General features: G+C 39.0%; 1 protein-coding gene across 3 annotated transcripts in view; it reads left to right on the top strand.

The window, feature by feature from the left end:
- Positions 1-17796, top strand: part of LOC143997028 (cadherin-19-like) — a 228743-nt gene that overhangs the window by 187306 nt on the left and 23641 nt on the right. For all 3 annotated transcript variants that reach the window (XM_077492387.1, XM_077492386.1, XM_077492385.1), the window contains one exon: positions 14745-14859. In XM_077492387.1, coding sequence (XP_077348513.1) covers positions 14745-14859 — 115 coding nt within the window. The remainder of the gene's footprint in view (positions 1-14744; positions 14860-17796) is intronic.

The raw sequence follows: 17796 nt of genomic DNA on the forward strand, positions 1-17796 counted from the left end.
CTTTGCGTTTTGTTTTTTTGTGCTATAAACAAAAAGAGTGAACATTTTTGCTATAATACATATCCAAAAAAATATATATAAAAAACAAATATATTCATCGGTTTAGGCCAATATGTATTCTTTTACATATTTGTGGTAAAAAAAATCGCAATAGGCATATATTAATTGGTTTGTGCAAAAGTTATCACTTCTACAAACTATGGAATAGATTTAGGGGCTTTTCGTTTTTTTATTGTTTTTACTGCGGTGATCTGAGATTTTTAGCGAGACTGCGACATTACAGCAAACAAAACTGACCGTAAATTACACTTTTTGATAACCAGTGACATTATTACATTGATCAGTGCTATAAAAAATGCAATGTATAAATTACGCTGGCAGGGGTTAACACTAGGAGGCGATCAAGGGGTTAAGCATATTCTAAACTGTAGGGCTATTACAACCAATGCAACACTGTGCTGTCCCAAATGTCCAAAAATAGCAGCCAATACGCTAAAACATGGACATTTTTAGCCAAACATGTACGTGGGAGATGTAAAGTGCAGCACTAAGTACCTGTGTATAAATTAGCATAAACGTGACAAAATCTCATAGACAAAAAAATGAATGAAAAAAGTATGTAAAATCCCCTCTGGAATATTAAATACAACTAAACATTTGTACAAACATTAACATATTACACGTCAAAAAATAAGTGATTAAATAAAGTCCATATCACAAGTCCATTGTGTATGAAGTGAAATCACAAAAAGAATAAAGTGATCTGGAAAACATCCAAAAAGTGATTTGTCCAAAGGATTCACCACCGTGCTGATACCACCACCATAAAAGATGTAGGCTTACCAGATCGTATTGACCCAATTGAACATATGTTCAAAGGGCCACACAACGCTTATTGCTCCAATTCTGGGGCACTGGTTTTGCAATCACTGGTCAAATAGATCACACTGTAGAGGTAGCCCTTCTCCAATTCTTGGACATATATGGTCATAATACTTGAAGAGACATCTGATTATTTTGTGGGAATTATTTAAGCACTGTGACAACCGCAATTGGATGCACAGTGTTAGTCTGTTCAAATTAGGAGCATGCAGCTACCATGTCCAAAAGTATGAGGAAAAAAATGTCTGTGTGCTCACATCAGGGATCAGCTGTCAGCTGGAACCAATCAGGCTTCATGCAAATGTAGTGACAAGTAACATGACGATAGGAAGAAATAACAAAGTAAACCTTGTCATACATTGTTATTTTTTTTTTTCTTGATCATTGGGCTGAACAAAAAAAAAAAAATCTGATTCCTCCATCCTCACAAACAAGGTGGATGGAGGATAAAATGCCAAAACATTGTATTCTGACAGCGAATGAGGGAGGATCTCACCAACGTCTTGCTGTTATTTTACTGTCTAATAAGCAAACTGGAGGTGGAGAGAGAGAGGGTACCCTGTATTCTTTAATTGTAACAGAGAAAGGAATGTCATCAAACTGGCTGAACTGTGTTGCAGTACTGTGTGAATCTCAATAGTGGATAGACTGATTACAAATAGTTTGGTAAGTAAAAATGCCTATATATTAATGTAATAGTTGTATTAGGGATGAGCCGAACACCCCCCAGTTCGGTTCACAGCAGAACATGTGAACAGGCAACAACATTTTTTCAAACATGCAAGTCTATGGGACACAAGCATGAATAATCAAAAGTACTAATTTTAAAAGCTTATATGCAAGTTATTGTCAAAAAAAGTGTTTGGGGACCTGGGTCCTGCCCCAGGGGACATGTATCAATGCAAAAAAATAAAAGTTTTAAAAATGTCAGTTTTTTTGGGAGAAATGATTTTAATGATGCTTAAAGTGAAGCAATAAAAGTGAAATATGCCTTTAAATTTCATACCAGGGGGGTGTCTACAGTATACCTGTAAAGTGGCACATGTTTCCCTTGTTTACAACACGAAATTTTTTTTAAAGTACTCACGGCTTTAATGAATTGTTGGTCCCGGAAATACACATAAAAGCCATTGAAAAAAAAAGACATGGGATTCCCCCACAGTCCGTTACCAGGACCGACAATTCATTATAACCGCTACTTTTAACTTACTTTATTTCTTTAGAAATTTCATTGTGAAGGGACTGTTGTAAACACAGGAAACATGCACCACTTTGCAAGCATACTATAGACACCCCCAGGTTTTCAGTGAAAAAAAAAAATCTATGTTGCTCCACCCAGAATTGAACTTTCAAGGAGCTCTCCATCAAAAAAAATTAAAAAAAAGGATGCTCACGTGTAAGGGCACCCCTCTGGACAGATTCAACTCACCAAAGGAGATTGACCTTCACACTCACATATGGTGGTGCTTAGGACATTGGCACAAACGTGTAGGCATAAACTCTTTGGGGAAATAAGTATTGGCATTCCACACTGGCTCCAGACAGAAACTCTGACATCAGATATAACATAATCACTGTGAAGGACACGCCCCAACATGTTTTGTCTTTGGGACTTCCTTCAGTCATCTACAGTATAAAAAAACATGAGATACAGAGGTATGAGCATACCAAATATAAAATACATACAAATATATATCAATATCTATATTAAGACCTGAAAGTTGTAAGGTTTTTATTTCAAATATCCAACAGGTTTAATTTTGGGAGATCGTTTTTTATAATTTATACCTCTTCAGTTTGCTTCCACTTTATCAATGCCATAAAAGATTAACACTTGTGGGTCTCTATGGTGATGAATCCTAAAATGGTTGGATAAGCTATGTTTTTTATAAAAAATGTTATATTATTAATATGCTCTCCTAATGTCACAGATCATTTTCTAGTGGCCCGACCTACATATTGGTAAACACAAGGACATTGTAACAAATAAGTGAAATGCTTTGTGTCACATGAAATAAACTTCCCTATGCAGAATGACACAGTTGCGCAAAACAATGTATGGGTACATTGTTCCCTTTAAGACCCGCCGGAGGCGCACATGCAGGCACAGAAGGGGGTCCCGATGTGCGTGGCCAGTGGACACGATCACCACCATCCATCTGCGAACGTGGGCACAAAAGCAAGCACAGGGATCTGTGTGTGTGTGTGTGTGTGTGTGTGTGTGTGTGTGTGTGTGTGTGTGTGTGTGTGTGTGTGTGTGTGTGTGTATGTATAAACACACAAATCCCTGTTCTGTCAGGGGAGAGGAGACATATTGTTTGTTCCTAGTAAGTAGAAACAGCAGTATGTCTCCTACCCCAATCAGTCCTCTCCCCATACAGTTAGAAACACTAGCTAGGGAACACATTTAACCCCTTGATCGCCCCTAGTGTTAACCCCTTCCCTACCAGTGACATTTACATAGTGATCAGTGCATTTTTATAGTTTAAATGTGTACAATCTGTCCGCCATAATGTTGCAACGCCACTAAAAATCTCAGATCCTTGTCATTACTAATAAAAAAATTACAAAAAATAAAAATTCCATAAATCTTTCCCATAGTTTGTAGACACTATAACTTTTGTGCAAACCAATCAATATATGCTTATTGTGATTTTTTTTTTTTTACCAAAAATATGAAGAATATAAATTGCCCTAAACTGATGAAAAAATTTTGTTTTTAGAAAAAAAGAAATTGGGGATATTTATTATAGCAAAAGGTTAAAAATATTAGTTTTTTTCAAAATTGTTGCTCTTTTTTTGTTTATAGTGCAAAAAATAAAAAATGCAGAGGTGATCAAACACCACCAAAAGAAAGCTCTATTTGTGTTTAAAAAAAAAAGACACAACCACTCAATTGGAAGTTAAATCGGCACAGTGCCAAATTGTAAAAAGTGCTTTGGTCAGGAAGGGGGTAAAATCTTCTGGGGCTGAAGCTTTTTTTTTCATACAGCTATGCATGTGTAATTGAATATGATTTTTGTATATCCAGTCACAGGTTTTGTTCAGGCTTGTTGGTGTCACCTTTGCAGCACAGAGGAGATGGAATAATAACAATAGTAATATATTTGCTAGCAGGTTTTTAGTTCTCACTTTAGCCCTATTCGTACAGTAACCATAAAGGCAGCAAACATACACAGATACAATACTGCTCTTCAGGTGTTTTGTACTTATTCACTTTAAAAAAGGCGAACTGGTAAGAAAAACTGCATTCAAAATAGATTCATATAAAAAAGGATACAATGATGTTATGATGGAGAATGAGTCTTTTCTTTCTACTAAAAAGAGTATACACAATGGTACTGACACATTACTGTTAAACTGTCTGCAGAAATAGTTGCAGAGATAGCTTACAAACTGGTTATGACCGTGAGAAGAGCAGTAAACATAGGTTAGGTAAATTATTTAGACTACAGAAATGTCAGTCAACGAAATGAACTGTGGTGATGAGAGAAAATCCCAGTAGTCTATGATATCTAAGCCTATAATCAGGGTTATACTGTGTAAGTTCATTTCATTTCTTGAAAGTAGCTTAGGGCATTAAGGTTTTTATTTCTAATCTCATAGTATATAGAATACCAATTGAAGACAAGGATGTTTGCTTGTCTATGTTACTGAGATAAATTTTATATACAATTAACAAAATCATAGCTTAGATGCAGTTCATTTTCAAAGCGGAGAAAAGGCTATAATGACACCATATCTGGATAAACAAAATACATTTGTGTCATGGCAAATAACAGGATTACTAAACTGAGATTAGAACCTGAGGAACAGAGCTAAAGACCTTTTATAAAGGGGTTACATAGGGTTCCTAAACACTCAGGGTATCCCTGGGCATCTACATAAGAAAAGGTGGGTAAAGCTGTTTTTGTTCCCCATGTTGTCTCTTTTTTTTTTTTCTCTTTTCTGTCTTACATCCCCTAGGACTCTTTTCTTTTCCTGCTGCATCCATTAGGCTTGAGCCATTAATGTAATTTTTCTGAAAATTACCCCATGCAGGCAAACTGTGGTACACAAAAAGTCTCACAAAAGTAAGAAATTCCACAATTTTATCATGCCTTTGTTGTGCATTTGCATCAGGAATTGCCTGAACGATAATTGCAATGAATAATTTTACCAATCAGATTTCTTTCTTAAAAACACAGATCAAACAATATGACTACAGACTAAATATAGAATATTTATTTACTAGACATGTATTCAAAATAAATAGATAGATTATGGATATACATAAATGAAATCCTACATAAAATACAAATTGTTAGGCAACACTTGCTAATGGGTTTTGATACAATATGAATGGAACGAAAGGATCAATTTGTCCCCGTGGAAACAATAACCATATATTTATAATGAACTAACTGCGATTTACGCAGCCAACAGTTACTCCTCTGCAGCAGGGTTAAACAATGTAAAAATGGTACGCGACTATAGTGTAAAACAAAAAAATTATCAAATTGAAAAAACAAAAAAAGGTTAAAGTAAAAGTATCCATTATCAGTATTCTCAAATAATCAATGAATCAGGAAAGATCAATGTACAATATTTAGCCTTCCAAAATGACTGCTGGCTTACAATGTTCGTTACCAAAGTCCCCAAGGTGGCTCCCTTTCCCAAAATGGTGTCTTATCAAGATGGAGCTGTGTTTTAGTGTCCTCAAAGTGTCAAATGATGAGGCGAGATAAGCATATAAGGGATGTATGAATTGTGATGAAATGAGGTCTGAGGGTGTCCTGAAATGTCCTTTTGTGAATGAAATGAAGTGTCTGGAGTGTAAGGTCTCCATGGCTTCCTCTCCTGGCCCTATATACCATTCTGGACAATAAGCTCATAAAATTTTTAATAATCATTAGTTCATGTGTCTAACTAATAAATCCCTATTTGATTTGGCAATGCCTCTCTTAGACACCAAGGGGCTGATTTATGAAGAAGAATGCTTTGAAGCACAAAACGATAATAAATATGTAAACTACAACTGGGCTAGCGTAACTGCGGTTTTCTCATTGATAATAGCGCACGCCCAATACAATTGGTTAATTTAATCTCAATGGATGTGTCTTGTTAGGCAATTAGTAGGTGTTCTCAATTAATTAACTCTTTTGATGCTAATCTCATTCCTATTACTAATTACTAATATATCTTTTGATTTTTTTTTTCTATTTTTACCCAAATCTTTCAATACAGTACAAAGAACAGAGAAGTGTTTTCAAACCCAATAAATGAATACTTTTAGATCTTGATCTTTAAAGGTGACCATACACTGCAATCAGTTAGAGCTTAAAAAAAAATTTGATTTAGTGCAAGAGCCTGTTTAATTTCCTATAATTTGAATTAATTGTTCAAGTGCGTTTTCCTATTACCTATTTTGCCAAAATATCGAGTTGTATAGAGATTGGCCAATCAGAATGCATAGTGCATGAACATCTTAAGTGCCAAATTTGGAATGTAACCACCTTTTTTCAAGACATGCAGCCTTTCTCAACCTTTTCAACACAGAGGGACCCTTGAAAAAGTTCTCCGGTCTCAGGGAACCCCTGCTAAAAAATAGAAAAATTAGAAATCTACAACTCATGATACATTAGTGTGATGGTCAGTGGGGAAAATGGTCCTTACACTTGTGGTCATTGGGAAGAATTGCCTCCTTACAGATAGCTAAAAAGATCAATGGTGTCAATGGGAACCTATCTGATAGGCATAAATTGTCCAATGCTGAAGGAATCCCTAGCAACCTCTGGAGGAGCCCTAGGGTTCCACAGAACCCTGGTTGAGAATCACTGTGCTAGAGTGATCAGGAATCTTCAAATTATGGCTCTCCAATGGAACTACACATCCCGTGAGGCATTGTAAAACTCTAACATTCACAGACATGACTAGGCATGATGGGAATTTTAGTTCCTGAACAACTGGAGGTCTGTAGTTTGGGAAGACCCCTGTGCTAGACCATTATTATGCCTCCAGATTTGGGAGTGTGGCATCTACCCAACTTCTTGCTGCTGGTGGACCTAAGAACCTACATCTATAGATATTTAGAAAATTTAAAATGAAAAAAAAAAAAATCAAATTAAACATTTTGAAAATTAACAAAACACATAAAACATAAAACTTTGCTACAAATTATGTTGGTCAAAAAACAGGACTTGCAAAGGAGCAAGGGAAGCAAAAAACACATGTATGTTAACTTGATACACATTTTGCAGATGAAATTAACAGGAGTTAAAAGGACTGCTCACACAAATGGACATCTATTAAGAATTTAAACATGAATTAGTCACAACATCGCAAGGAAGATTTTGCAAAATAATGCAGCACAGACAAATAAATCAAACTGAAACAACCTACAAATGACACACATTGACAACATCAAAAATATTTCAGGGGAAAATATCCCCCCACCCAAAAAATACAATAAACCAAAGTAATAAAAACTTGCTCTAAAACACATTTGTTTTGCAAAGACATAACAAACAAAATACAAAGAGAAAATACATGTGTTACAAACTCTCTTGCCGGCCCCACGCACACACACAATCTTGCCTCTTTTCAGGGCAAGGTAAAGAATGCTATCTGCAAGCTTTATATAACAAAGGTTTGCATTCTAATGAGGCAATTGAAAACACATGCACTGTCCATGAAACACACACAATGCAAGTTCACCCAGTGTAGAGACGAACTTCAAAGTGGGTACACCTGTTAAAAATGTCCTTAAATTACTAACCCAAAAAACACTGAGCAAGCCCAAAAACATCCAAATGCTGTTCGCACACAAAAAGCATGAAAAAAATCAAAGTCCCTGAGCATGCCCAGACCAACCCAAATGCAGCTAGAACAAAATAAGCCACCCTCTGTCCACAATTAAGCACATCATCCAGCATGCTACAAAATTACAGATGGGACAAACACCCCCCGGTTCGGGGAAGGGCATACAAAGAGCCTAATGCCGTCTACACACGATCAGACTATCCGGCAGACTTAGTCTGGCGGACAAACCGCCGGACTGTCCGCCGGACTGTCCGAACGAGCGGACCTGCCCACACACAGGACTTTTTCAGGAGACTAGGTCCACCGGACTATCCGCCATACTTTTGAAATGAACGGACTTGCCCACACACATGGAGGAAAGTCCCAGTCCCAGCATCCTCTGGGACTGTGACATCATAATGGGCGGGGACATAATCCGGCGATGTCCCTATATGAGTCACCGTACGCCGAGAGCCTGTCATTGTGACCGGAGACAGTGACGAGGAAACAGCTCAAGAAGAGAAGAACAGAAGACCAGAAGACAGTGAAGAAAGTGGGGACAGAAGACCGGGCCACCGCTTGTAAAAGAACTAGAAGAAGGTGCGGTGGCCCGGCAAGAGGAACCGAAGAGGGGGACAAGACCCCCGAAGAGGGGAACAAGACCCCCGAAGTTGGAAGAAGACCCCAGGCAGCGGGGAAGAAGAAAGCCGGGCTCCTCCGCTAGTAAAAGAGCTAGCAGAAGATAGCGGAGGAGTCCGGCGAGAAGACCCCCAAAGACGGAAGAAGACCCCCGGAGCTGTGCAATAAACTATTTTAACCCCTGTGTGTTGTGTTTTTTTTTAATTTTTTTCACAGGTGAATGGGTAGGGGTACATTGTACCCCATACTCATTCACATAGGGTGGGGGGCCGGCATCCAGGGGCCCCCTTATTAAAGGGGGCTCCTAGATTCCGATAAGCCCCCTGCCCGCAGACCCCAATAACCAACGGCCAGGGTTGTCGGGAAGAGGCCCTTGTCCTCATCAACATGGGGACAAGGTGCTTTGGGGTGGGGGGGGCGTGCGACCCGCCCTTCCCCAAAGGCACGCGGCCTGGTATGGCTTAGGAGGGGGGCACTCACTTGTCCCCACCCCCTTTCCTGACTGGCCAGGTAGCGTGCTCAGATAAGGGTCTGATATGGACCTAGAGGGGGACCCCCACACAGTTTTTTCAGCGTAGGGCTTCCCCTTTAAGTCCATACCAGGTGACGGGGCCAGAAACGCTTCCTTCGCTGGTCCCAGCTACCTGGAGCCGCGCTCAAAATGAGCGGACTTTTCTCTGGACGGGAAAAGTCCGTTAATTTCCAAAGTACGGCGGACTAGCACACACATGGCCATATTGTCCGCCGAAATGCAAGTCCAGCGGACATATTTGAGTGCAAAACTACTTTCTTAGTCCGCCGGACTTTTGTTTATACGTGGCTTAACATGGGCAAATGTTATACAACAAATACCATTGCAGTCTATGAGAATTGACTTGTTAATTTTGCAAGTGCCCACTTGGCTGGCTTATCTTCTAGTTATTGGTCATAAAATGGGTATGGGTCCACCCTAAGGGATATATCAATGTCACCAATTTGGACAACCCCAAAAAGGAAACAAGGAAAAGTGCCTTTAAAAATGCAAAATTGCTTAAAAGCTTGTAACTTGTGGGGGACTTAGTCTGCTTGTAAAGGGGTGCATCTGTAGCATGTATCCAAAATGCTCCTTCAAAGATGTAGAGATTTAGAGAAAACTTACAAAGCTACATTGCAGCTGCATGATTTTAACCCAAAACAAAATATAGCCTGCCCCCAATACACAAATATAAAAAAGATTGTGCCCCTCCCACACACTAACAAACCCCTAGCCAAACACACAGCAAGCCAGCCCGTGGAAGGGGGGTGGATGCTTGGGGGCAGGAGGGGCTCGGTCACCCCAAAAGTCAACTACCTTGTTCCCATATTCAGGGGGACAAGGGCCTTTTCCACACAACCCTAGGCTGGGGTTGTGGGGGGGCAGCAGACAGGGGGCTTTATGGAATGTGGAAAGCCTCTTTAAACTAGTGGGTACAAGGTGCTTTGTGGTTGGTATTGGGCTGAACCCAACATGCCCCAAAGGCAGCCAGCTATGTTGAGTGCATGTGGCCTTGTATGGTTCAGGCGGGGGTTGGGCGATCACTCTTCTCATCCCTTTCCTAGCTTGCCCTGTTATATGCTCAGAAAAAGGATGTGGTTTGGATTGGTGAAGGCAGCTCACAACCTTTTGAGAATGGAGTGGAGTGCGGAGTTCCCCTCTAAAAGCAAAATCTTTTTGAGGAGACAAGAGCATTGGAGAATGGAGTGTGAAGTTTAAAAGCAAAAGCTAGCCCAAGGAAATGATAAGAGGGGGGAAGGTTAATGCCCTTTTAGGAGGAGCTAGACGAGTGAGAGTCTTTTTACATCATTTTAACAAGGTGCATGTCACATGTTGGCAACGTAACATGCTAACATGACCTGTGTGCAAATCTCCTTAAAAAATAATAAAGGTGAACCAGCGTTACATACCTCCAACAGAGAGAGAAAAACACAGAATATCTTTGGTTGAAGCATAGGTGACGTGCCATGAATCTTACCTTTGTTCTGGGGTTTATTCAGTCTTAAACCTCCATATGAAATTTATGAAAATATGTCTATTTCTTCACAATAGTTCTGACACCATGTGTCAAATTTCTCTAATTATATGTTCCATAAATGGTATTAACAAATACAAGGCTTCCTCTGAATGGCTGAGGTGGAGATTATGATATAATTTGCTCAACTCCTCACCTCAGCCAATCAGATGAAGCATTGTATACATTTATAAAAATACAAGGCTTCCTGAAAATGGCTGAGAAGCTCTCAGCCTGACTCAATTTTGTTCTGAGAAAGGGACAAGGAGTCTCGGTACCAGTGCCAGAACACTGCACTGTATACTGTATGTAGCTGATGCACAGCAGTCACATCTTGATAATTGGAATAGTTTAATTTGGTCCATTTTGACCAAAACAAACTTTTTATTAAAGTAACACAAAATTTAGAAGCTTTTCATCTGTGTGTCTACCTTTATTGTAGTTTAAATCAAAAGTAATACTATTTGAAGAACAGAGAACTGGAGCACAGCAATTCCAAAATGAATTAAGCATATGTACACATGAAAACAGGGTAAATACTTGTAAAATCAATGGCCCTTTAACATGAGAAAAGGTTGCAGTTCATCAAGACATTTATTGAAGGACATTCTTCATTGTTTTCGGTTTTATGTGTTTGCTAGCATATGATTGCTGATTTTGTTGTTTGTAAAAAAAAAATGCAATTCGCTAATAAGATTAGTATAGAAATCCATAGATTATGTTTATTATATTGTCAGATAGTAATTGATGGTCTATTGTCAGAAAAATTAGGTAAATTGATTATGAGTGTCCTGATACAGTACAAATAAAATGCTTTATAACACATTTTAACCTTGGTTGTTCCCATCTAGATAGTGGGATAAAGTGTAAAAAGAACAATTTTGGTACATTCATTGAAAATCGTAAGCCGAGTACACACGGGCGGACTGTCTGGCCAACTAAGTCCGTCAGACAATCCGACGGACAGTCCGTCCTACTTTCGAATGAACGGACTTGACCACATGCGATGAACAGTCTGTTGAAAGCTTGCGCGATGACGTGTACAGCACGTACGACGGGACTAGAAATAGGACGTCCAATACACAGCAATGCAACCTTCCGCCGTGTAAATCCTTTCTGAGCATGCTCCATACTTAGTCCGTCCAACTAGCCTACTCACAAGCGGACTGTCCGCTGAAACCAAAGTTGGACGGACAATATTACGGAAATTCCGAAATACTTAGTCCGCCAGACTGCACGCTGAAAAAGTCCGCTGAAGCCCACACACGAGCGGACTGTCCGCTGAAATGTGTTTCGGCGGACTAAGTTGGACAGACAGTCTGCCCGTGTGTAGGTACATGTTCACTTCTATTAAATAGTATAAAGAAATAAATACATAATTTCTTACATGTTTTAGGCTCATTTACATTACATTTACATTTACATTTTGAGTAGAGTGCAGGGTGCCTATTGGTTTATACTGCATTATAATGTGTGCAGGTCATGTTTCCTATAGTTGCAACAATGTGTGTAATTCTGTTGAATTCACCTGGATGTTAAAACTCCATTTTGTTGTGCTGTCAGTCTGTTTTTTTTTCATAAATCCTTCAATAAAAGAAAGCTATTTTCAAACCACAATTTAAGTCTTTCCTCTTGACTGAACAACCAGAACCCATATACTTAAGAGATCCTGCAAAGCCTTCATGGAGATACCATACACATTCTTTAGAGATACACACAACAAGGGCAACATAACAGAACATGAAGAAAGAAGGGGAATTAACCCTGCAAGCAAAAATCTGCAAACAATACACAAAAATAGGAAGCAACACAAAAGATTAAACTGTCAAATGACATGTACATTTACCATATCAAGTGAAAATTAACAAAGAAAGGCAAAATACACCCTCTGTTTATTCACTTGGAGAGCCAACGGTCACATCATGTTTGGCATAAAGATGTAACTACTGTATAGACCATAGTTAAACTGCATACTGGAGGTTCATGTGATGCCTGTTACAAAGGTATCCTTATCATACCTGTTACTAGAATGGTAGGGGGTGGTTTACTAAAGGCAAATCATCTGTTCACTTTGAAAGGGAATTTTCATTCTGCAAGGGAAATGTGTTTAACTTAGTGGATGTGCTGAAAGTCCACCAAAAAATAAAAATCTCAAAAATAAAATTTTTGCATGTGATTGGATGATGGAAGCCAGCAAAGCTTTACCTCATTCACTATGCTAAGGGAAAATTCCTCTGCAAAGTGAAAATTCCATTGTAAAGCAAACTGCTAATTTCCTTTAAAAAATGTATGTCTGGTCTCCTATGCTCATCCTGAATTACGGATGATGTTACATTTTGAACCACGTTGCCTATATTCGTTTAAATACATATTTCACTTTCTTTTTGGTGGCTCAGATTTACGAAATCGGGGATAGCAAGAGCTTCCTAAAGCATTCTGTGTGATGTTGCATAATTTTATGCTTTGTAAGGTACACTGTTTTGGAGCCTGATTTGGACTTCAATTCCCTTCAATAGGACTTCTGATTCAGAAATTCCATAAATAACATTTTAAATTGTATTTCTTTTATTATTAATTTTGCCTATATAGTTCTTTAGCTTTAATAAAAAAAAAAAATACAGGTTTCTGACAATATATCAACTTTAAAGACACAATAATTGGTATAATAAAATGCTAATATTTTATAAAATTGGTTGTGTTTTTATACATGATTAAAATTAGTTAATTTTGCTGGCGGCTGCATGATTATTCTGTTTCTAAAGGTGAATTTAGTAAGACACGGGATTATGTCTGTCAAGCTGACTTTGATTGTCACAAGCATTAAAACTGCAATCAACTTGTAAGTGAAGATGTCGTGTACAAAATAAGTAGCTTTTATGGCTTTAGAGGTATAGGGAATGCATCTTCAAACATTTTGATCATATTATATCTTTACTTTACAGCTTTCTACCTGTCTTTCCATCTATGGCTAGATACCTTGGTATATTCTTTGGTTTGGGGTACAAATACATAGCCTTACAGCCTGATATTTAATTATTTAATTGATTGTGCAAACTGACACGTGTCCTAATCTGAAGAAAATCTTGCCTACATGAGGAGCAAACACTAGTGGATTTATCTTGAGAAGAGTGGGAACCACTCCGCTACCAGTTCAGTTGCCACTCAGCTACCATTTCCACTACCAGTTCAGGCCTGCAGTATTCCAATGTATAGTAAGGTCCTATGAATTGACACGATATGTAGATTCTTAAAATGAGAATAGCTTGTAAGTGTTGCAGATAATGTAATTTCTTTTTGCAAGAAATTCAGACCCCTTTCACGTATGCAATTCTGGATGCAGATTACTCATCTGATAAATTTCATCACAAGGAGTGTCATGATGACATATGATTTTCCATATGGTAGGACTATTATTATTGTCTACTCTACCATCTAGATGTTATGTTGATGTGCTGAGCATCTGCTTCTTAGCCCTTCCTGCCATTCCATCCCTGAAGTTATGTAACAGGAGTCCTACCTCCTGTACAGGAATATGTAGGGGCAGGGATAAACACTAAGTAACAACAAGCAATAATCAATAAGTGTCAAAGCTTTGATTATAAAAATCGTTAAGCATTCACACATAACTGGAAGTTTTCAAAGATTGCTTTTTGGCATGTTCAGGCGCATCCGGGTGTCTGTGTTTATACCTGATGCAATATTCCCCCTACTCCCTTCATGGCAGTGTCTCTTTAAGACAACAGGAAAACCTTACAAAACTTACAGAATAAGTGAATTTCCAGTAAAAAACCCAAAAAATGCTGATTTCAAAAAAATTGTCTCATGTTTTATAATTCTCTTCACATTTGACTGCAGACCTTGATTTATGTATAACATTGTATATTTTGTAAATTCACTTCTCTGAATAGCTAAAGGTAAAAAGGCGACCATTTTTTTTTTCTTCAAAACTGTACTATCAATAAAATCTTACACAGTGCAAAATTAAATGAACTAACCAAACTAAAGTGTATGTTTCTTGTTGTGGATGCAGCATGTCATGCCCATTTGATTTTCCATTATGCATATATTTTAACTGAAATGTAAATTGCACATTTTATGATCAATTTGCCAAAGCACTCAAATGATTTTAAGGCATTAGATTAAAAACATGTGGCTTTAACTGTCAATTTATGGATTTTAATACACATCTTCTTTTCAGTAAATCAAAATAATTTTTGTACTTTGCTTATTGTTGAAAACGATATATAATGGCTACATTGATGTTATTTTACCTGGTAAATCCATCTTTTCATTCTGCTTATTTTAATTGCCTCCCAGGGTACATTAGGGTTTTGAGAGTATCCAAACTGCCTGTATTGTGTTAATTTCATCATATTTCTGCATAAACAGTATTAACCAACTGCTTTCTTTTTCTAGCATGTGCATACCATAAGTGCATTTGATAAAGATCCTGTAATTGACCACCAGTTCTATTATATGATACCTCCTGAAGAAAATAGTGATGCAAACTTTACTCTCATGGATAACACAGGTAATGACTGCCATCTACTCAATTATGTGTGTACCTATTTCCATATGAATGTATTGCAATACAGTATACTGGGGGATATAGGCAAAACTGAAGAGAAAAAAACTGGAACAAAGCTGGAGAAACCAGTCGGCTTTTATCTTTCAGGTTACACCAATTCATACATCTTAGAATTTTCAGACAATTGTATCCAATTGCATAGCAGAATATGAATGATTATCATAAAGTTAAATATCCCTGCGCCAACCAATTAGATAAGAGAGAATGGGTATTGCTGCATACACTGAAAGGGGTATCCAGACCCAAATACAACAAATCCCCTGGATCATCAGGATACCCTGATGAAGTCACGTGACTGTGGCGAACACGCGTCGGGAAATGAGATACCAGAAGTGATGTGCATGAGCTCGCTGCTCATTTCTGTTTTGCCTGTTAACTATTGATTAATGTGAGTACCTACTTTTTACTTCATTGTTACCAATAAACTTTTTAAAAACGACTACACTATCGAGCATCCCTCTTGCCCTGTCTATGAGGTTCACCTACTCCAGCCATTGTAAAAGGGGACGCCACATACTTGCTCCAAGTGACCTTAAAGGGATTCCATATGACCAGATACCTGTGAGACCACATTGGGGACGCCTATCCTGGGGATACACAAGGGTCCCATTGCAAAGCCTCTTTTTATGCTGTAACCTTACAGCAGTAAGGCAAGGGGACACCTATCCACTTAATCACAGAGAAGGGGAAAAAAAACATTCATCACCAGCACTGCATTGCAGAAATACTTACCAGCACCAGCACTTTATTTGTGATATCCTTAGCCACCTTAAGTTTGCACGGACATTATTATTATAGTAACCATTTGCACCAGAACTTTATATGCTTTATATTGGGTCACTATAAGTCTGCACTTTATTTATCATTTTTTGCAACATTTGCACGGACATTTATGTTGATTATCCTATGGACTTTTCTTTCATGATTTATTATATATTGATCAAACTTTTTTTATAACACTTATTAGCACTTTATATATTTTGGAGCAATACTTGATTCTTTTTTTAGCACATTACTAGAAGAGTTTTTTTTCATAGATAGACTGTGACCTCTTTTATTTATATTCATTTTTATTTCACGAAATATTGCAGTCAATTCTATTTATGTAATTTATGCGCACTATTGCCTCTTGCTAAATACCTCCCTTACCCACTCCCACACCCTATTTCCCAGTATAGCGCAGCACTATTCTATTCGTAGAGAATATGAATGATTATTTTCATTTTAAGGCTTACCGACATACTTCAATGCATGTGTGGCAGCTAAAGGGTCGCTGGTTCAAATCCCAACCATGACACAATCTGCCTGGAGTTTGCATGTTCTCCATGTGCCTGTGTGGGTTTCGTCCAGGTATTCCAGTTTCCTCCCACACTTCAAAGACATGCTGGTAGATTAATTGGATCCTGTGTACAATTGGCCCTAGTATATGCATGTATGAATGTGAATTAGGGACCTTAGATTGTAAGCTCTGTGAGGACAGGGACATATATGAATGTACAATGTATATGTAAAGTGCTGTGTAAATTGACAGAGCTATACAAGTACCTGAAATAATAATACTCATCAAGATGCCTAATAATATATTCATAAGTGATTGCTCAAGAGGTCATCTGTTTTACTGTGTATGTGACTCTCAGTGTCATTACTCCAGCATCCCAAATATCCTTTCACTTCTACAATGTATTTTTTATCTGTACATATGCAATTTCTTCCTTTAGTTTGATAAAATGCAGGTTGCAGATGTCTAAGAAAACAGTATTGTTTGGGTCAATTGTAGTGAGTTTTCCAATGCTCATATTTATATCTTAGATTACATTTTTTTTTCTAAAACTATGACATTTTTACCTTAATGCATTCCCTGCATTATGGTAATCAATAGACATGTGCATTCGTTTTCGTCCGACTGCATTTTCGTCCGAATTTTAGCTACCGTATATACTCGAGTATAGGCCGACCCGAATATAAGCCGAGGCCCCCAATTTACCCCCAAAAAAACTGGCAAACTTATTGACTCGTGTATAAGCCGAGGGTGAGACATGCCTGTCCATCCCTGTGTGTGTGTCCGTCCATCCCTGTGTGTCCGTCCATCCCTGTGTGTCCGTCCATCCCTGTGTGTCCGTCCATCCATCCCTGTGTGTGTGTGTGTCCATCCATCCATCCATCCCTGTGTGTGTGTGTCTCCATCCATCCATCCATCCATCCCTGTGTGTGTGTGTCTCCATCCATCCATCCATCCCTGTGTGTGTGTGTCTCCATCCATCCATCCATCCCTGTGTGTGTGTGTCTCCATCCATCCATCCATCCATCCCTGTGTGTGTGTGTGTGTGTGTGTGTGTGTGTGTGTGTGTGTGTATGTGTGTGTGTGTGTGTGTGTGTGTGTGTGTGTGTGTGTGTGTCCAGCCTACCTGTGTCCCGAGCCTTTGTCCCGAGCCTCCGTCCCGTGCCTTCCCTCCTTGCCTCCGTCCCGTGCCGTGCCTTGCCGCCGTGCCTTGCCTCCGTCCCGTGTCGTGCCTTGCCTTGCCTCCGTCCCGTCCCGTGCCGTGCCTTGCCTTGCCTCCGTCCCGTGCCCTCTTCGTCGGCGCCTCGGCGGCCATTGTAAAATTCAAAAGCCTCCGCCTTCGCCTGTGGTAGGCGGAACACTGAATTTCCCAGCAGCCTGTGTTCCGCCTATCACGGACATCGTATCATCCTCGTCCGTAGTACGAGGATGATACGATGTCCGTGATAGGCGGAACACAGGCTGCTGGGAAATTCAGTGTTCCGCCTATCACAGGCGAAGGCGGAGCCGGAGGCGCGGCTTTTGAATGATAGAATGGCCGCTGTCTGTCTGCTCGACACGCTGATCGAGCGGGCAGACAGCGATGACTCGAGTATAAGCCG

Source organism: Lithobates pipiens, unplaced genomic scaffold (assembly GCF_037356315.1).
Source record: "Lithobates pipiens isolate NorthernLeopardFrog02 unplaced genomic scaffold, aLitPip1_a1.2 Scaffold_19, whole genome shotgun sequence".
NCBI classification, from domain to species: Eukaryota; Metazoa; Chordata; class Amphibia; order Anura; family Ranidae; genus Lithobates; species Lithobates pipiens.